General features: G+C 37.3%; 1 protein-coding gene across 3 annotated transcripts in view; it reads left to right on the plus strand.

The window, feature by feature from the left end:
- The window catches only part of AP1S2 (adaptor related protein complex 1 subunit sigma 2), a 33,109-nt gene extending 14,626 nt beyond the window's left edge, over positions 1-18,483 (plus strand). Inside the window, exons 5-6 of one of the 3 annotated variants that reach the window (XR_011903019.1) lie at positions 5,621-5,715; positions 16,489-16,622. Coding sequence is in view for 2 of the 3 variants with exons in the window: in XM_072331132.1 (XP_072187233.1) it covers positions 16,489-16,536 (48 nt within the window). In the remaining variant the exon portion in view is untranslated. Of the gene's footprint in view, positions 1-5,620; positions 5,716-12,842; positions 14,245-16,488 lie in introns of those variants that run through there. The other 2 variants (XM_072331147.1, XM_072331132.1) reach the window with 2 other exon arrangements.
- Positions 18,484-21,079: the final 2,596 nt, after the last annotated feature.

Genomic DNA, 21,079 nt, shown 5'->3' on the forward strand with positions numbered 1-21,079 from the left:
TTCCTATGGAATTTTTGATAAAGTTATTTCAGAATTCTATTTTTTTTTCCACCATTTTTTTCTTGGTATGCTTTCAGTAGATGGTTTCAGAGCCATCTAAAATAAATATATATATATATATATATATATATAGGTTTACTTTTGAAGATCTCAATGAAGAAATCAGTGCATCTATTCACAAATTACTTCTTCATCACTGCTTTACTAACAGCTGAAAGTGTAGAAGCTGTGTGAATGGTTTTGCTGGGCCGCTGCAGTTTGTCTTTTCACAGAGTCCACTAATCCTTCCACATGAAGAATAATAGTTGCACTATGAATCAACCTCACTTCACTGTTTTAAACCCTTACCTCATCTTGTATACAGAATGGTGCTTAGTCTGTTAACAATGTGGAAGATGCTTAGACTTGCTATCTAGATTTAGTATTGGAATGTGCATAGTATTAGAATGAACATCTTTGACACTGAAAATTTGGTCACAAAAAGTTGTTTTGGGGGATGAAATGTGTTAATTGGAAACTGTGAAGGCAGTGCAAAGTGTATTAGGTGGTTCTTAGGTTGTGGAAAAACGTAGGGATGTTAGCATTAGCACTGACAAGCCCACAGTGGATTGGGAGTGCAAGGCTTTTTTGGTTTGGTTGGGAGTCAAAGCACCTGGTTCTTATAACTCTTCTGAGCATCTTACCAAAATCAGTGTTATTAATTTAACCTTAATATTAGCTCTTCAATATGAACTATTGAAAGAGACTTCCTATGTTGGCAGCAATGTTTTGTGCTTTGGCCATACCCGTGTGCCTCTCAGCATGAAACATGAGTGTGTAATGAAACCATTATTACAGTGGAGGTCTGACTGCCTTATTTGTGGAATATACTTCATGTATTACTTCTGACTCAGTTCTAAGTAGACAGCTTGGTCAGCTTAAGACTGCAGTTGTTGGAACACATGCGCTTGGTTTTTATTAGCAGATACTGGTCTAAAATTTCATTTTGAAGATGTTTGTAGGGAACTGTATGGCAGGTACTGTGACTGAGAAAAGGTATACTGTTAGTTGATAATATAAGGAACGGGAAATACTCAAAGTCTGTGTTGACTGGGAAGCCTTGTCTGCTTCTATGAAAGTTCTTGACTCTTCATATATTGATCACAAAAGAAGTGATCTTGTATGTGGTGCTGATTAGAGACAGTATTTAAGAACCTATAATGAAACACTTCCTGGTTTTGTGTTATTGATGTTAGAAAACATGCTTGTTCATGAGATGTGTAAAATAGGTTGGCAGGTGTCTTAGAAAAGTACATTAGAAAAGAGTTCTCATTTGGGAGTGTGCATATTTACTACCTTCTTGAGGTACTGCATGTTTAAAACGTGCTGTTTAAAATGTAGGTGCTTGTAAAGTAATAGGTTAAAAAAATGCATGCATGTAGAAACAGACTTTTTTATTTATTTATTTATTTTATTGTTATTAGATACTTTGGCCTTGACAGATTCTTCTTTTTCTTTAAAGTTTTGGGAATAAAAAGTTTGTTTGCTTGTTGTTAAAGACTTGCATATCTTGTCACTATGCATATTACTCAAAAGCATACATAAATGGTCAACTGCTTTTTTTGTTTACTTTCTTATGTGAGCTGAACAGATGTTTACTTCATTGAGAAAAGTAACACATCACTATAGCTAAACATATACATTACTGTACGTATAATATGCTTCAGATGAGAAGAACTTATTTGTACCTTGTCTTAGGAAAATATACTTATCAATTTGTTGGTGCTATGAATTGTTCTTATGTTCATGAAAACTAAACTTTTTAAATTCAGGGCTTACAGGATGCAAAACAAGAATATAATTAAATATTTTGTGACTTCAGTATGTGGCATCGCTAAAATCTGGTATTTATGAATATAGAGTCATAGAATGTCCTGAGTTGAAAAGGACCACAATGATCATGTAGTTTCAACCCCCTGCAGTGTGTAGGGTCACCAGCCAGCAGATCAGGCTGCCCAGAGCCACATCCAGCCTGGTCTTGAATGCCTCCAAGTATGAGGCATCCACAGCCTCCTTGGGCAACCTGTTCCAGTGCGTCACCACCCTCGAGTGAAAAACTTCCTCCTCATATCTTACCTAAAATCTTACCTAAACCTCCCGGTCTCAGTTTAAATCCATCCCCCCTTGTCCTATCGCTATCTATCCATGAACATGAATATGTCAGTTTAACTTCCAAACTTTGTTACCCTTTCGTCTTTGCCTGTTTTCTGTTAACTGTTTCACTCTCTGTAGCATTCTAAGTAAAAAGTTACTTATAACGGTTACAGAATTGCATTCCTGAATTCCTATAAAGATCTGTTTATGACTGTCTTGATTTTAAGCTGGTGACAAGCACTTAAGAAAACTGTCAACTGTTTATGAAGATGTCTTTGTACTTAACTGATATATTTAATATAAATTCATCTGGGCTTCAGATGGAATGAGCTCTAAGAATATGCATAATCAAAAATCACAGGAATATAACTTCCTAACAAACCTTTAAGTACTTTAAGTTGTTATTATAATAGTTGCAGAAAGTTCTGTAGTCTTTGATATCAGAAGTGCTTCCTTACTTAAATACATAGTTTTCAGTTCTCCACTTGATGCCGTAGAATAGGCTTTCCTCCAAATACTTAACAAATCATAACATTTTGTTTAAAGCATTAGGAGTTTGTCCAAAATAAATAAATAAACATATGAAATAGTAGAAACTGTAGCTCTGCTTTTTTTTTTTTCCCCCAATTAGGAATGAAAAGTGGGGAAGCTGACCTCATTTTTTTTTTCAAGTCTCAAATGCCTTCTTGAAAAATTGACATTGAGTATCCAAGCAGTTGTCATACAAGGGCTGCTCTGCAAGTAATGCCTCCTATTTTATTATGTTGGCCCATGATGTCAGAGGCAGATGGTGATAAGGCAGTAGAGATTGTACCTTCCCACCAATATTCCATTACGTTTTATTGCCGTATAACAGATGGCAGCAGAAGGGCAGTCTGATACAAATGACATCTGATATGGAAGTGCTTATGAAGTAAAGATGTGGAATTTAACTCCTCTGTGTGGAAAAAATGGTGCCCACTGACATCTTTTGATGCTTGGTGAACACTTCTGGAGGCCAACCAGTGGATGTGAGCACAGTAAGGGTTAGGTGGTATGTTTCAGCAGTGGCAACAGTGGGCCACATCTGCTGATGCAGGTGTTTTTTTTTGTATGCAGGCTCTTGCTTGTTCATTGCTGGTGAAAATCCATGGCTCATGGTAGTGACTGTATTGAAAAAGTAGTGCTGAGCATATATGCTCTATCACACAGTATTACTGTGCTCTTTTGTCTGTTAGAGTTTCCTTGGAAATAAAGGGGAGGCATTACTTTCAGAGCAACTTAGATATCATACTTCATCCCCTTAGTATTCAGAGACTGCTTATTTTTTCTCTGATAGCTTTAAATAACAGTTTGTATAAGATAGGGTGTGATTTGTCTTTTTTTTATTTTTAATTTAAGTGCAGTTATATTCTTGGAAGTTTCTCACTTTTGGGGATGTTGAGAAGCTTATGGCTCCATTATCACAGGTTTGCAGGCTTTGATTTCTAACTGTTTTAGAAATCCAGTTGTCTTTCCAGAAACATGATCAGATCTTAATCTGTCCTTCACTTTGATTTGAAAATGATAGATTCAGTCTGCACTTCACTTTTTGTGTGAACCTTTAGCATCTTATTTTAATTAATCTGTCTCCATAATCCTTTTTTCCCTGACATCTATGTTTGGGGTGTGTGTGTGCGTGTGAGATGCTGAGTAATCTGATTTATTTGTTTTTAAATTAAAAGTTGGTTAGAATATTGTGAGGAAGGAGTCTTCCTCACATGTAAGTGTTCCTCTGTGTAAGCGTTGTGCATACATTGAGTTTGTTTTGCAGGTTGAAATGCTATGGACAGTTATTAGTGTGACAAATTAGTCCAAGCCGAGTTCTTGCTGTTTCTGGTAGATATTCAATATGCTCTCTGAGATGAATTCCAATACTATTAAACAATATCTACTTCACACAGCTTTCCATGGAGTTGATTATTTGTTGATATAAGCAATTCTTATGAAACTGTTAAGGGTGTATTAACAGTGTACTGAACTGATACTTAATAGTTCTATTAAGGATATGATTATCATCTCTGTACGGTGAACTCCTCATAGATTCTTCCAGAAATAGTTTTCTATTGCATTTCTGTAGAAGCAGTGCATCATGGTGATATGAAAATCTTAGCTCTGCTGAATAAGCCATAGTTGTCTTCAGGAGCTTAGTTCTGTGCTTTCCGTCAATAAACAGTAAATTCAAAGAACAACTGAACGATATTTCTTGACAGTAAGGAGTAACGTGTCTTCAGAATTCAGTGCCCCTTTTAAATGGGCACATAAACCAGCATTTTAGTAGAACTTGTTTCCTAAATCTCTCAGACTGCTGGAGAGAGCAAAGCTGAATGTTTGGACCTTGTGTAAGGGAGGAAGAAATTCCATTTTACTCTGGTATCTGAGATGATACATCACGTTGCAGTGATACTGTCCTGCACTAAAACACTCACAACTGGTGGAGATGTTTTTAGAGCTCCACAGAATAGTTGATGAAAAAAGTACAAATGCCCCCAGGAGGGATCCCATGGAGTTCAGTTTAAGTTCTGATTTTTGTGGCTCTGTGTGCATTTCAAATGTTAGGTGTGTTGCTGGTGTGTATGGGAGCTCTGTTTTCTGTTGCCAATCTGAGTATTTTTTTTGGAGCTGGCTATTAAGATTCATTGGATGCATACGTGTTGTTATCTTATATTGAAAATTTGATTTGAAATGGCATAAAGAAAATTTCTCAAAATAAACTTGTTGACTGTAGGCCTTCTCAGATAAAGTCAATTTGATTAATGTATGGATTAGTGTGAAAATGTTAAAATTCTTGCTCGACTCATTACCACATGAAAATGACAAGGTTATCACATACAACTTGGCAAGTAATGATGGCAACTGTTAGAGGAGTAAATGCCGTTGCACAGTTCTTGAATTAAGTTGTTTACATTAAAGTGTGGTAGATAATTAGAATGTAACTTTTATCTCCATCTATATCTTACTTGGATACCAATGTTAGTAACACTGTGTGAAACGGTCACTGCATTAAATACATGTTAATTTGATATCACCCTGTGCTATTATGTTCTCAAATCTGTTAAGATTGCGCTAATTTACTGATTTTAAGTTCTCATCAAGCACAGGTCAACCTTCCTGAATAACTGCAGAGCTTATTCTCTAGGGTGTTTGTATACTTTAGCTTGTTAAGAAATGAGAAATAAACTAATGCACTTTTTTAATGCATTGTCTTGCAATCCGTGAGCATATGTTCTTTATTGATGCATTTGTTTTCTTAACAGTGGACTGTTAATAGGACCTAATAAAACTGTATTAATGAGTAACTATAGCTGAAGTAAATCTAAGTTAACTAACTGAATTTATTTTTTTTTATATAGTGCAGCATATTTTTCTAACTTTTATTTTAAATGCAAATAAGCTGTAAATAGTTTTGTTTTTTGTTTTTTAAAAAGTAGATGGTATTACATTTTCTTGCTTGATTTTGTGTTTGTAGAGCCAGAATGAAGACTGGGGAGGTTTGTCTGAGGATATCTTATGATTAAGAGCAATCTAAGACATTAGCCCTTTTGACCCCCATCTAGACGATTGGTAACTACGAAGTTTACCATTTTGGTGGCATGGATTAAATGGGTGCTATGCAAAGACTGTTGCACGTGTAATTAAATCCTTGCAAGGGTAAACAAAAATGGGTGATGGGCTTAACCTTCTGCAACACTTGCATGATGGTCTTTGAAGAGTGCTTTGAGTGTTCCCTGTTTATTTTCCTTTTTTGTACTAACTGCATCAACTCGAAGCGTCTGACTTCTACTAGCTTTCTTTTGGTGTTGATAATTAATGGGATAATGCAAGTTAGAGAAAAGGATACCAAAACTAATAACTAAACTGATGTTTGGCTTTATTTACTTACAATCAACCCATGCAAAAGTGTCCTTACTGGCAAATGAGCTGTTTACATCTGCTGTGCAAAGAAAGTGGGCCCTATAAAGACTGGGTGCTGCTGCAGTTGACTATATATCAAGTGCCGGATGCTGCATGACAAAACAAAGCTTATTTGCATATATAGTGCATTGCAACATATTTTTGTCCAAAGCATAAGTGGAGTACATTGTGGCAGTCCTACTAATAAAGGTAAGATTTTATCTTAAAATAAGGCAAGTTTAAAACACATGGAAATGATTTACTGGTGGAAAACTTAATTAGTTGCTGCTTCTTTGATACTGTGACGTACAAGTAGTTCAGTAAACAAATTGACTTTTGTAGTGTGGAACTGTAGGAATAGATACAGTTTCATATGTGGCTTTATAGATGCCAGGATTTAGTTTACAGGCCGGAGAAAATTACTGCAATTGACAAACATTTTGTCCCATGTTCAAAGTTGAATTCACTGTTGTATGAATAGCTTTGTCATTTAAAACTTAGTATATACTGTAGTTGATCATTGCTGGGGAATGAGGAGTAACTAATATGATAGCATGTTAGACCTGTAGAATTAGGGCAAGCCAGCAAGAGTCACTTATTCAAAATAGAATTACTTACGTGTATCTGGACCCAATCTAAAACTAGAAGAAAATATAAATGATAAAAAATGATTGCTTCCCACATCTTTCTCTGTACAATTATTGTTTTCCCTCTCCTCCATGGTAGAAAGTTTATACATAAGGGGTGATTTTCATGGTGAGGTTAGTATTGATTGTGCAAATGTAAAAATTTGTGGCTAGAACTTTAAAAAAGTATAGATAAGTTGTTTTAGACCACTGCTAAGCATAGAGCTTTTACTTAACAGTGCTAATCTATTTTGTTGACTTAGAATGCTACAGAGACTAATTCTGGAACACACAAGCTCAAGCTTATAGAATGCTGAGAGACCCAAATTTTATCTACAGAATATGTCCTGGATGGATTCTGTGTATGGGCATTGTTTTAGCTGTTCAGATGTGCTTTGTCCCTATTGATTTAAACAGTGTTCTTAGCAGTTGCTCATGTAATGCTTCTTCGTGGCTTATACTTTTTCTTAAAGAAGCAAAACAGTAATCAGTGCGTACTGAGCATGATCTCTACCTGTCATGACTCTACAGTTGGACAAATGGGAATGGTGTCTGCTGTGGTGAGTGGAGAGGTGAACAGGTAGATGAATGCATATAATGAGAGGAATAGTTTGCATGCTGGAAGTTACTGCTGCTCATGTATTTAGTTGAGGGTGCTTAGCGGTAAAGAATACCCTGAGATAAAGAAGGCTGGCTGTTGGCAAGATGAGCCTTTGATTCGTAAAGCTTCTGTGCATGGATTATCGTGATACTTAACTTAGAGGTTATCCAGGTTCACTTTACGTAATCTGTATTACTCTGTCCAGCATAAACACTCACTAAAAGAGTAGAACTTGGGTTTTTAAGGGTTATTTCAGAAAGATTTTCTGGGGCTTTGAATTCTGCCCATGCGAAGTTATTGCAAGTGTGATAAGGTATATTCAGAAATTGTCTATTCCATACAGAGTGTGGCTAAATTTAACCATTTTATAACAATGGTATGTGTATCTGTGTGATAAAAGGCCAGTGTTCCCCAGATGTTTTGTCTTGACTCCTGTCTGCCGTGCACCCTGAAGTTGGTGTAGTTAAGTTCTGATTTACTTATGTTATACTGCAGCCCTGTTATTGGCTGGAATCACGGGAGTGTGTTAAGGAGCTTCAACAGCAGTGGACTCGGGGGGTTTTCAACTGTTAGTTCTCTTCCTATTTCTTATACACCCAGTAAACTATTTTCATGGCCATACGATAACTGGATTTCACATCAAACTGATCCTACTTAAATTGTTCGTTTATAAAAACATAGCAGCTTTTGTTTTCCTTGTTAACAACTCAGCCCTGCAAACATTTGTTCGAAGAACTGTAAGAAAGAAAAGTGCTGAAGGAACAGTAAGGAGTGGCACTGCTTAAGTGCTGTTACCAAGGAATCTGGATGAGATGGGATATGACATGTCTCTTACAATAATGTGTTCTGGTCATCACTTCAGAAATTCAGCCCAGCAGTTTAAGAAATGGTTTCCTTAAGGAAAGGGGAATAAGTAATGTAAGCCTCTGGATGCAGTGCAGGGCTGGAAGAAAATGGAAGGAAACATTAATGAATCCTAACGTGTGTAGTGTGGCAACCTGCCAAACATGCAGACACTGGTGGAGGAAAACTCAGTGACTTGTTGGAACTTTGTCTTCAGTACAGAGCATTCAGCAGTAGCATTTGCTTAAAACATCTGTGTTCTTGTGTTGGGGTAGCAAAGCCTCCAGTGGATGTTTAGAATCATCCTTCCTTAAAGATCAAACTGTTAATTCTTTGTAGCTCACTTTGTAGCAGCCAATTGGCAGACATAATGCACCGCCTCCCAGAGCGATTATCACCTCTGATCCAGCAGATCAGAAATAGCAAGTAAGGAGCGGGAGGCAGCCAGCCTTATCCAGTTACAGTTCATGGAGTTTCCGTGGGTATTTTTACTCCTGCTTTTGAGAGGGAGGCAAACAAGTCACTGCTGATCTGAAGTTGTATCCTCTGTCTGTCGAGGTTGTGTTTTGGACCCAAATAGTGTGCATATGATAGAATGTTTTCCTGAGAAAGAATTGCATGGTGATAGCTGTTTCAAACTGTGCTGTAATGACTAATTTGTATCAGTCATGAATATTTTTTGTTTCGTTCCTGTGTGTACAGGAAATTGCAGACAAGATTTTGTCTTGGAGTTGGCACTGGTGTAGTATTTTACTTTGTTTTTCAGCAGCATCATAGCTAAAATTGAACACTTGCAAGATCAGAAATATTTCTTAATAAGGACTCAAAAACAGAGTGTAAAAGTAATCGCTTCTGAAGAATTGCTAAACAAGTGCCTGTCAGTGTTAATTTTTTCCTACTGTAAGAGCTTTGAGTTTTTAAACAGAGTAATTCCCAAACTGCAGTGCATTTCATGATGCATTTTTGTCTATTGTTCTTACTTGAGTTTTTTAGATGCTGGGGGGGGGAGGGGGAGGGGGAAGGGAACAACCAATGAATCAGCAAGTCTTTATCAAAAGATAACTGCTGTTTTGTTTGCCTATGTGTTAGAATAGCTTACCGTATTGGATTTGTGCTGGTTTTGATTGGAAAAAAGCTGAGAGTAAAACTTGTGCAAACTTTACCTGACAAAGGAAGCCAAGTATCCATGAAGTCTATTTTTTAGCATTGTTAGCAGTGCAAAACACTGAGCTTGAGGAAGCTTGTTTTAGGCATAAATTGTTTCTTTATTGCCTAAAGGAAAGAGTGTTTTCTTGTCCACTGCAGATATAAAATAACTTAAATTGTGGCTAGAAGATACGTTTAAATAGAAATTAGAAAAAAATCAGTGATGATAATAGTGAAACATTGGAGTAGATTGCCTGGAGGACATTGAAAAGTTTCCATTGCTGGATGCATTAACAGATTAAGTACCTCTACCTAATGTTACAAGTATGCTGTTTGGAGGGCTGGGTTAAGTGAAGTCCCTTCTAATTTTATTATGGCTGATATTTGTAATTAGTCTTAGTCATGACAAAATTGGTTGGGAAAAATGTCAGTAGAGTTGGGCTAGCTAGATAGATCTGTGACTCAAATACTGCTATATATTTTTTTCTAATTTAAAAGTCTCTGAGAACTTGAGCTGAACATTTCAGAGTTTTAACTAACTTTTAAAGCAGGTTGTAAATGCAAATACCTGTTTGAAAAAGATGAATTCTACTAACTAGAATCGCAAAACTGTGCTTAAGTCAAATATGCAGTGTACGTTCAAATTTTTAAAGTAAGTGATGATTTTTTTTAGAGGTAGTATCTTGTGGTAGTTTGACGTTGCATTGTGTTGCAAGAACCTCTTCTGTAGCTGCTAGATAGACTTAAGAAGTCATTAGAGCAGATTGCTACCCGGATCTTAAAAAAAACATTGTTCAGAGGTTCAGATGTAGCCTGAATTCTGCATAGTATTGTACAAGGAATGCAGCGTAACCTAGATGCTGGTTACAGAAGCTGACATCTGTCCTTTGCACCCTACAAGTGGGTATTCAGACCATCACTTCTCTGGAGGCTGTATGGCAGGGAATGCTGTAATAAATTTAACAGATCATAGCTGAAACATGTGAGAATTTCCTCCTAGTATCTAATATAAATCTCCCATCTTTTAGTTTAAGCCATCACACTTCATCCTATTGCTATACACTCCCTGATGGATTCCCTCTCCAGCTTTCCTGTATGTCATCTGCAGGTACTGGAAGGATGCAGTGAGGTCTCCCCATAGCCTTCTTTTCTCCAGGCTGAGCAACCCCAGCTTCCACAGCTTTTCTTGCTCCAGCCCTCTAACTGTCTTTGCGGCCTCCTTTGGACCTGCTCCAACAGCTCCACATCCTTCCTGCACTGGGGAGCCCCAGGCTGGATGCAGTACTCATGATGGGGCCTCATGAGTAACAATCCCCTGTCTTTTGATGCCGTCCAGGATGCATTTGACCTTCTGGGCTGCAAGTGCACAGTTTTCCTCTGACTAGAAATAGCTGTTCAATTTATTTTTCCTTTTTGTTGTTTATCAGGCTACCCCAGCACCAGTCTGCCTCTGTGGTAATGTCCTAGGAAGTCTTCAGTGGGATACAGAGGTCTCACTGAAACTGCAGTGTTTTCTGTTTCACAGTATTGCTGTTATCGTTTCCTTTCTCAGTTACTGTTGTCTTCCATTTCATCTTTCGGATTTACCTCTACAATGTAAGTTTCTTACTAGTCTATTTGCAGGTGGTGTTTACATGTTCCATAGGCTAAAAAGCTGGCAGGAGTGAAAATGACAGTTTTCTTCCTGTTGTTATCTATCCATCTATCTTGCCTTATCAGTAGACAATAAATTTTTGTCAAGATGAGACACTAATCCTCCAAAAGTAATTTGTCAGTCATCTAATTTTGTGTACTGGGGTTTTCACATCCAAGAGATTTCATTCTTTAAGCTATAAAATGTAGAAAATAGGAATTGGGTGGAGAACACCTGGAGGTTGCGCAAAGGGGGATGGAATAGTCAAATAAACTTGTGCAGTAGGTTGAAAAGTTTTGGAACTGAAAAGAAACCAAGTGGATAAACAAAAAGGGAATGAATGCTACCATGTTGTTGTCAGTGATTGCAGGTAAAAACTGAAAATATGAAACTGTAACAATTTGGCATTTTAGATTGCAGCAGTGTGCCCAGATTTCAGTTGTCTTCGTGAAGCCAAGTCGTGCTAAGAGCGTCAGTAAAGCAGTTCTCCAGAATAATCTTGGGGAATGTTTTATCTGTGGATACTTCATCAGTTCTGATGTTACTCCAGTGGCTCAAAGCTCCTACACACTGGGGCTAGTACCGTATACTGTCAGTTTGAAGTTTTCTTCTTCAGTTAAAAATAAGCCTAAATTCTCCTGCATCTTGATTTTTACTGTAAACTGTCTCTTCTCTTTAATAAGAGATTTTGAGAGTTGAAATTCCATTTGTAATTCACTGCTGTACACGGAGTTCTACCCCAAATCACAGGAGACTTCATATAACTTGTTTGCAACTGTCACTTGAGAGCTGCTGGATTTGTAGTTGGTTTGTTTATAACAATTTTAAGGTAACTAGTATGAAATAATGTTCAGATTACTGATACTGAAAAAGTAGTATAAATCCTGTGAACCTTCTACTATACTCTGGGGGGGATATTTTCTAATTAGAGATAACTTCAGAACATTTGAGCTCATACGTTTTGTGGATCAACTGAGATGACAATACTGCTGTGAAATGTACAATACAGAAGAAATAGGTTGTGAGAAGTCATGGGAACTTTCTCAGCTTTTTTTTTTTTCCTGAGACTCCTTTTATTTTCAGGGTGTGGTGCTAAATTAGTTTGAAGCTTTTAATTGGTACAGAATGAAAAATGGTAGCTAATACTCAGAGAGGTTTTTCCTCCTGGAATATGCTTAATCAGCATATCCAGAACATATAGTTCTCAATAGCTGTTGATCACGTAAAATCTAGAGCACTGATTTATGTACAAAAAATGTTGAGTATTGTGTGATTTGCAACTCTTCTTTCAACAAATTGTGTACTAACATTCATGCTGATAAAATAAGAGTTGGAGTATTAAATTTGGTGGCATAATTGGAAAGCAAAGAACTTTACCTGTTGTGATAGGTGTCTCACATTCATCCCATTTTTTTAAACTGGCAATCAGTAATTTTTATCCCGAGTAGTCCCCCTGCTGCATTGCCCTGGCATGGTGCTGCTCACAGTTGCATTCTGGAGGCCTGTTAACAGTGAGTGTCTATGAGAGGGGAAATATGGTAGGTGATGTCAAGAGTTCCTGCACTATGCTGCCGTGCCTCTGATAGCAGCCAACAGTTGGTATCTGCCCAAGGGGCTAGAATGTAGCAGATGCATAGGGTGAGACATCTCTGGAACTCGGAAAATTGTTTAAAACAATTTTTGGTTGAGAAGAATCATTGGACTTTTGTAATACAGTAATTACAATGTGAAGTTCTGTATGTTGGTGCTGCCAGCATAAGCATACAGTTATGGGGGAGGAGGGGTAAAACTGTTCCTTTTTTCCCCTTAGACTTGTCAAAAATATAGTATTTTATTTTTATATAAAATGTCGTTTCATGTCAGGAATACAGGAGAGAATCTTTTTTTTTTCCTTGCATATTTGTCTACCTTTCTATTATGTGTAAGAATATGTACATTTCTTTTGTAGCCACGTCATGAATACTTTAATGTCCCAGTGTACTAAATGGCTTCATTCATCATGCATGCAGAATTTCAGAGGAGATAGACCTGTGCCTTACTCATGACAGAACATTATCATCAGCTTGGTGAATCCAGTCATCTTACATCTAATAGAATACCACAACCATTCTCTGCTGTTGTATTTTCCTTTTCCCCTTCTGTTTTACATTGTTGTCTCTTCACATGTCTCATTTCAACAGTACTTGTGCTTGTCAGCATATGGTTTAACTTTTTTACTGTGTGTAAGCTTGAATTCTTATGCTTAAAAGTTCTGTAGAATTGTGTGAACTAAACATCTATATACTGCAACAGCTGTGCTGTAACACTACTTGACCTGTGTTCATAGAATCATGCGATATACTTTTGAGTTTTGGTGGTATTTAAACGTACCATTAAACTGGTAGATATTTACAGAAAAACCAGTGAAGGAGTGGTAGTATGTGAAACTGATACATATGTATACACAAGTATTGAACATTGCACATAATTCTACATAGACCTTGCATCTTGAGTAAGATGCTCATACCAGTATCCTTTTCTGAAGCTGGTACAGTAGTGTGCCTTAGCCTACAAGCGAGGGAAGATAGTATTGTTAGGGCAATCAAAATGACTTGTGTAAATCTGGAAATTACATTTGTATCCCAGTGTTCAAAGCACTGGTGTCAGTAAACAGTTCCTGTTACTGAGGGAGACCTTACAGGTGGTTAGGATCAGAAGGACTTTTAATACTTGAAATAACTCTCCTTCAATTGATATTTGCTGTTTTAAATGCAGAGTATAGTGCGTGTTAGCAAACTGTCACATACATAAATACAATGAACTTTCAGTTAAAAAGAGTGAGCAGAATGGGGAGAGCATATATTGCACCCTCTGTTTGGCTAGTAGAAGAGAATATTTTGTGACCTAAAACTAGTGCTATTTTTGAAACTCCTTGAAAAGGTAATTAGCAAAGAGGTGGCTACTGTGGTTGACTGTAAGTAGTTAACTCTGCATCCTATATGTGGTAATGCACTACATTTCAAATGTTAAACTGACATAAAAATGGGTTATTTAGGGGATGGGACAAAAGCTTGGGTTAGACATGCAGCATTCTGAAGTTGTAGAAAACAAGATCATAGGAGTGGTTTTCCATTTCCAAGTTTGCCTTTATTTTTTATTCTAAGACATTAACAATGTGTCTAAATGTCTGGTTAATGCTGCTTTAGCCTGCATTATTTCATGCCTGTTGGCTTAAAATGCTGTGCATTGAGCTGTAATGAGATGCTGTTTTTCTTGTTACCTGTATACAGCTGCTTGCTTCTAAATGACTAGGTAATGAATTAGCTTTCCTGGCATGTTTGAAATAAAAGTATTGCATGCACTTTTGTCTCATGTGAATGGCTTTTTTCCTCATCTGTGTTGTGATATATCTCAAATTTGCATCATTTGCCTCGGGTGGTTCTGAGCTGCAGGTAGGGTATAATACTGCAGAATGTATTCCATAACAATTGCATAAAGTGTTTGACGCTTCCTAAGACAAGGAACACAGACAAAATAGAATGTAATCCATTTCAGTTGTTTCTTAAAAGTCATAATTAATGAAGTTATTCTAGCAAAACACACTAGCTTTTAGATGTTATTTTTGAGATTATATTGTAAATGTGCACATAAGAAGGCATGTCTGCCTCAAGGCTAAGGCTGTAGTACTGAAACAGTAACATCTTACTGAGTTTTACCAGTGAGGAGTACCTGTGGGCAAGTAGGCAGTGTCCTTGAAATACATTGCTTTACTTTCATTGTCAGCTAAGAACCTTGATTTATTTGAAGGAACTTAATCTTGATTTAAGTATATGCCAGGTGAAAATGATCTGCAACTTCCACCAGGCAGCAGGGATGATAATGCTGAATTGCTTTAAAGACTGTAGCAGTGGCGCACAGTATTTCTTCAGTGTTACTGAGCAACTTTTTGTGGTTCAATTTAATAAATAACACTGCATCACCACTGGCTAATGTCAACTTTCACTCTTGCTTAATCAACTTAGAACTTGGAAATAATGCTTTATTACAAATACTTTCAAGATCTGAAATCTTTGAAGTTAAACTTTGTGGTGTTTTTTTCCCCGCTTGTATTCTGTTGCTGTAATTGGTTTAAAAGTTTATTTGGAGGTTAAGGGTTTTTATTTTTGGTGCAAAGCTCTTGAAGTTTTTGGAAAGGGAAGAGGCATCTCCATTGAATGCAGAAAAAGTAATAAAAGTAATAGAGAAGTGTCTCTTTTTGGAGGATTTCTTTTAAAATACACAAGTAAATCTTTAAACCTGCCATACTGTCTGTCTTCATCAGGGTCACTGTGTTCTAAATATTTAAATATTGCATCAGTGGGAAAACTGTGCATCCTTAATACCCTGGGTACTTTGTGTTCAGTTTTAAGTTGCTTTTTCTTGGGGTTTTTTATTTGGAAGCTACCTCCAGGTGCTCAGCAGTGGCCTTTTCCAAGCACTGACTTACTTGCAAGTGAATTTGCTTTAACATATTATCACTTCTCTTTCAATGTTAAATAGTCTTACATGTTAATTGAACTTAATGAGGATTGTGAATGTGATCATATTGTGCTACGTAGTTGAAATTGGTAGAGACTAAGTTCTGGTGCTTACAAGATTTAAGGCTTTTAATTATGTATTTTACTGACAAATTATTGTTAAAAATATTTAGGAAAGAGTTGAAATATGATTTGTTTGCTGCTTTAACTGCTATCTGCCTTCTTCCTGCTTCATGACATGTCTTGTTTTAGGATGCTAAAGTAAGTTTATTCATACTCTGGATATTAAAACTACTTATATTTCCGTAAAGACACAGTATCCCTTTTTTATTTACTATCATATTGTTAATATCTAAGGTATCAAAGTACTTTTTTTTTTAAACAAATTTAATTTATGAATTTAATGAATACAAAACTGTTGATAACTCTTTGGAATTGCGTATGAAACTTGCTTTGACTATAAACAAAGCTTTCTAAGCCTAGAATTAATGTAAAATTTTGTATTCTACCAGGTGTAGGAGAATTCAATTTCAATCCTGCCAATTTCTCCACCCTGATCAGTTTATTGGCACCAGCTGTACCAAGATACCTTGACTTGGTTTTGTGTAAATAAAGCATGGGGCCAGCATAAAAAGTCTTTGCTCTTCATAAAGAGCTTGAGGGATACTGTATCTAAGTAGCATGGGTCATTTCATTCGTCCGTTTATTCATTCTTCCCTAGCAGAGATCCATGAAACAATTTACCACAAACATAACTGACAAACTTCATTGCAAGATGCTTCCCCATCCTTCCCCCAGTTCATATCTCTATTACTAGGTTGTGATTTGATCCCTGCTGGTGCATCCGAATTGCTTCTTTTTATTATGCTTCAGGGCAATAAAATCTGCCAGCTATTCCTGTGAACCATGGCAATCTAATTAGCAGCACTTTGAAAAGTGCAGCTAATGCCACGTTTGCAAACCACAGCGCTTCTATACTTCCATGTCTTTCAACTTTTCTTTTTTAATTAAGCATCTTTCATACTAACTCTCATGTATGGTACTGTTCAGTAGATGTGCAGGATCCATTCACCACTGTCTCAAATTTTCCCTCCTTAGGAAGCAGAGACCCCACGTAGTGTACTTGAAGAAATTGGATTGACATAAGTCTTCACTTCAGCTGATGACATCTCAGTGTTTCATACTGTAAATGTTCACTGCCTTCATTGTAATGTTTAGCTAATGGTGTAAGATGCTGTTTGTCAGTATTACTGTTTTGCTAAGCTGCTTCATTCAGGCCTACAAGGGAAGTACTCCTTTGAAAAGGGAACAAGAAATTAAAGGCCAAAAATCATAAATGAAAGGGAATTGGATTTAAATTGACTCAGTGTCTCTTCTCACTGCATTTATAGGAAAAAAAAATGCATTTAATTTCAGTGAGTGTACTGTTTTTATAAGCAAATGACTTCAGGAAATAAATGTATCATTGACATAGCATATCTAAACAAAAAGAATACATGGACACCTTCAAGTATGAAATGTTGTAGAAATTGTGTTTATGCAACCAAAGACTTTTTGTTCATCTACATTTTTTAGTCCATAGTTGTGGTAGCTCTGCTTTTATTCAGTTAACGTGTTACGATTGGAAATAACTGTTTACTTCTGAATTTGCCATTATACCAAAGAATCCTGTTAGGATCTGCATATCCAACTGGTTAAAACTGTTAAGGTGGCATTGCTTTTTGCAAGACAACTGCAAACTGATCATTTACTAGCAGCAAAAGTGTATTTACATGTAATTATCTTGATCAAAACTGTGCAAGTTACTATATTCAAGAGGGAATGCATGTCGTTTAAAAAAAAGAAAAAAAAAAATAGAAAAAAAAAAAATAGGGAAACTATTTTTAAACCAGTACTGGCTTGCTCTGAACATAGACACAAGAGAAGGAAGTAGCCTTTTTGACTGTATAGAGAAGTATGTAATGAAAATAGGATACTTTTGAACATGGGAGCTTTACAAAAGGGAGTTTTTATGATTTTCTTTTGATCTCTACAAATTAATTTGTATTTATTCGTGTTTTGTAGTTACGCTCTAATGGGTGTAAGAGCGCCTTTAAGAAAAAGTGTCAGCTTTATTTTGACTACTTTTCTTGGCTTACACCTTTCACACATTGACACATCCCTTAAAAACTGTGCAGTAGAACCAACTGATTTGCAGTGAGAATTTTGTATACTACGTTCATTGCAAATTGGGTAAAGTGAAATGGAAATAAGAGTTTGCCATTTCTTGCAGCCTCTCAGAAGTTGTACACTAGAACTGTTTCACTTGAAGAAATTTGTTTGATGTATGCTTTTGAGTTCTGGGAAGGTAGTGGCACGCTTTGGAGTAGCAGAGTGCTACTTTGTGCATGCATGGTCCCTGAGAATGCTCAGCTTGCTTTCTTTTTCTTCCCATCCCAGGAACTTGACTGTAGAATTCAAGTAAGTAGCGCCATATGTGTTTTCACAAAACTTAGCTTTGGCATTGTCGCTGAAAGCAGTCATGTGGTGCTAGCACAAGCAGTTACACAGCCAGCTGTGGCTCAATCTGATCTAGACTAAATGTAACCCACCAGCGAAACGTTGGCACTGACATTTGTTTCCTGATCCAGATCCCAGTAGAGGTGCTGGTGGCAGCAAAGGGGATGGCGAGGGCAGAGGTGGGCTGGGTCTGGGGCTGCAGCTTCAGTGGCTATTCCAGAGTGGAGCCTAAGAACTTGCAGCATGCAAATTTACCCATTTAAGCCATTTCTGAGATTTAAATATACCAGAATACTCAAGACTATGTTGAACTGAAGGCACGCAAAAGCAGTTGTTAGCATTTTAGTCCTGTGCACAAGGGCTGGGATAGATGAGGTTCGGGTGGTATTAGAAGGACCCTTGGTGTGAGACTGATGTTGTGAAATTACCTTAAGTCAAACCTGAAGCAATTTCCTGTGTATTAAGCATTTTTGAAGTTTACACTGTCACTTGTATGTGCTTGGCTGGGTTAAGCTTTGTTGTGATTGTGACAAATAAACTGTTTGACCTTTGTCGTACTGTCCCATTGGTTTAGTTGTAATAAATGTCCATTTTTACACCATTGCTTTGTGCTTATATGTAATTAGTTCTGATTTTCTGCAGAGGGGGAAAAAAAAGAAAGGCTACTCATTGCTAGTTTAAAAAAAGAGGGGAAATTTATTACAGTGCTTAACTTGCTCTGGAGCACTTTATTAAAAAATGTGCAAGAATACTGTGTCCAAGATTAGTTATTTACATCCATTTAAATTCTACAGAAAGCAATAAATTAGCGAGTTCTTTGGAAGGCTTATCACACTGAACGTGGAATTTATTAGAAAGGATGGTGAAGTGATGTGATAGTCCCATTTCATTTGAAATTAAACCACATACTGATTGAGAGAGGGTTCTAGATGATACAAACTCACTAACCAGCTCCTCAAGTGGAACTATGTTCACAATGTTAGAATCCTCATTTCAGCCCGATTTCTCTTGGCTGGAGATCTCTAGCTTTCTAAAAGAACTGAACTCCTTGATGTTACCAGCAAAAGCATGGGGAAAACTTAGTGTCTTAGGGCATTTCCTCAACCTAATGTGAAAGTGAAATTTTGTGTCTTGAATTTCCTGTCCTAGCAGGAGACAAGCATAAAGAGAAACAAAAAGCATCTGGTAGAGTTTCTAGATTGTTTAGGTAAAGGATAGTTGGCTTGAGTGTCTTCAGTGTAATCGTGGAATCTTTGTTGAAGAGGCCTTCCTAACTGTTTGCTGTTCCTTTTGAGGCAGCGCCGTAGTGATGGTCGCGCTGCAGCTGCCTTTGCCAGCTTACTGTGTTCACGGACTGTGCCTGTACAGCTTGCCTTCCAATCCGTCTCATAGTTTTCTGAACTGTAATTTGTCAAAGTTACCTTTTATTTATTTATTTACATATCGGTAACAGATGCTGCGCTCAGCTGATGCATCAGAGCGGAATAAAAGGATGGATGGAGTAACGGAGTTATTTTAATTACAGCAAGCTTACAGTGAAAGCAAAATCAGTGGTGCTTTTTATAAGTGTAATTTACTTTCTTATGTCATTTAATTTTTTGACTAGCATAGACTTTCTCATTTTATAAGAAATGCTGATTCAGGGCAGGAAGTAAGAACATTTCTGAGCAGGCTCTTGCATTTCTTCTGAAAGCCATTACTTTGCGCATCCCAAGGATGCTGCTACTGGTACAGGTATATAAATACACTGAATGTGGTAATGCGCAGCTGAATCTGAGAAAGACATCCTGCTGAAGGATGATGTAATGCTGAAGAAGTTACTTAATTCGAATATATTTCAGACTGTCCGTTTACATGAACAAGGGAAAAACCTTTGTCTGTGCTTGTTGCCTTTTCATGAAAATGGATGCCTTCCATTCATCGTGTGAGCATGGGCAAGTCCTCCTGACACCTGTGTGATGATGGCTACTCAGCAAGCATGGCAACCATGATGGGAAGGGAAAAGACTTCAAAGCAGTCACCAGCACAAATCTGAAGGTATGCTGCCTTCCCAGGTGCCTGTGTGCCAACAAGTATTCATACTGCTGGTGTTTAAGGGAGCTGCTGCTCCTTTTGAGCAGCATTCCCTTCTGCTGCAGGACACCTGCTGTCTTGAAACATTTTGGGTAAGCGCCTGGAGTTGGATGATTTTTATGAAGTAGTTGGACTTCCACATTCAAGTTCCTGCTCAGGTACCTTACTCCTTCCACAGGAGAACGGTCAGAGCAGCACCTGTAACCCATCCTAATCTCCTCTGCTGTCAGGCCTTGGCAGGAGGGCCCAGCTGCTGCTCTAACCCCCTTCTTGCAGCTCTTGTGTAAATAATGTTTTCATCGTCAATCCAAAGCACTTTAGTGATATTTACAAATTTCATAATAAACTTTGAAAGCAGCTGCTTTAAGCAGTCATTCAAAAAATAAAAAATAAAAGCACACATAAAGCTTGACAACTGTTAATGCACTTTATGTAGTCCTTCTATGTGGATTACGCAGAATAGCACAAAGTGAGAACAAGCTATTCCTTGCAAATCTAAATCCATCTTGCATTGTTCTGGGCTTTTCTCCTTTGGAGAAAGAAGCTTAACGTTTAGGAATTTTAGTTCAGAGTAAATAGCTCACTTAGCTAATAAGGAAACAAAACCATGCATACGACACTACTTAAGATTATGAAGTATGGAAACAACATTGAACTATATGAACTCTTACGGCTGAAAACTGGTTGAATTCCAGGTTTCATGCTAACAAAAGCAAGCAAAATGTCAGATCTACAGCATTTGTTTCAGTGCAATAAGCAGACAGCATGTGAAACTGAACAGTTACAGCTACCAGTCCTACAGCGCACAAGTACAGCCAGGGAGTTTGGATCCAGATATCAAGAAAAAAAGCTGAAGGTTTGGCCATCAGAGTAGCAGAAATAAGGTACATTTCAATTTTACATGCATCTCTGAGCAAGTTTTATTCTTATTACTATTATAAGAACTTTTTTTAATACAGCCACTCAACTTCCCAGATCCCATTACAAAAGTGTGGGGAGAAGGAGCCTTATTACCTGTGGAATTCTCACGTGGGTCTTAGTTGGTGCATGGTTTCTAATCCTACAGAGGTCAGCTTCACTTATTTCACCCGGCTTGTCACAGATTTCACAAAATCAG

The sequence above is a fragment of the Excalfactoria chinensis genome, chromosome 1 (genome assembly GCF_039878825.1).
Source record: "Excalfactoria chinensis isolate bCotChi1 chromosome 1, bCotChi1.hap2, whole genome shotgun sequence".
NCBI lineage: Eukaryota > Metazoa > Chordata > Aves > Galliformes > Phasianidae > Excalfactoria > Excalfactoria chinensis.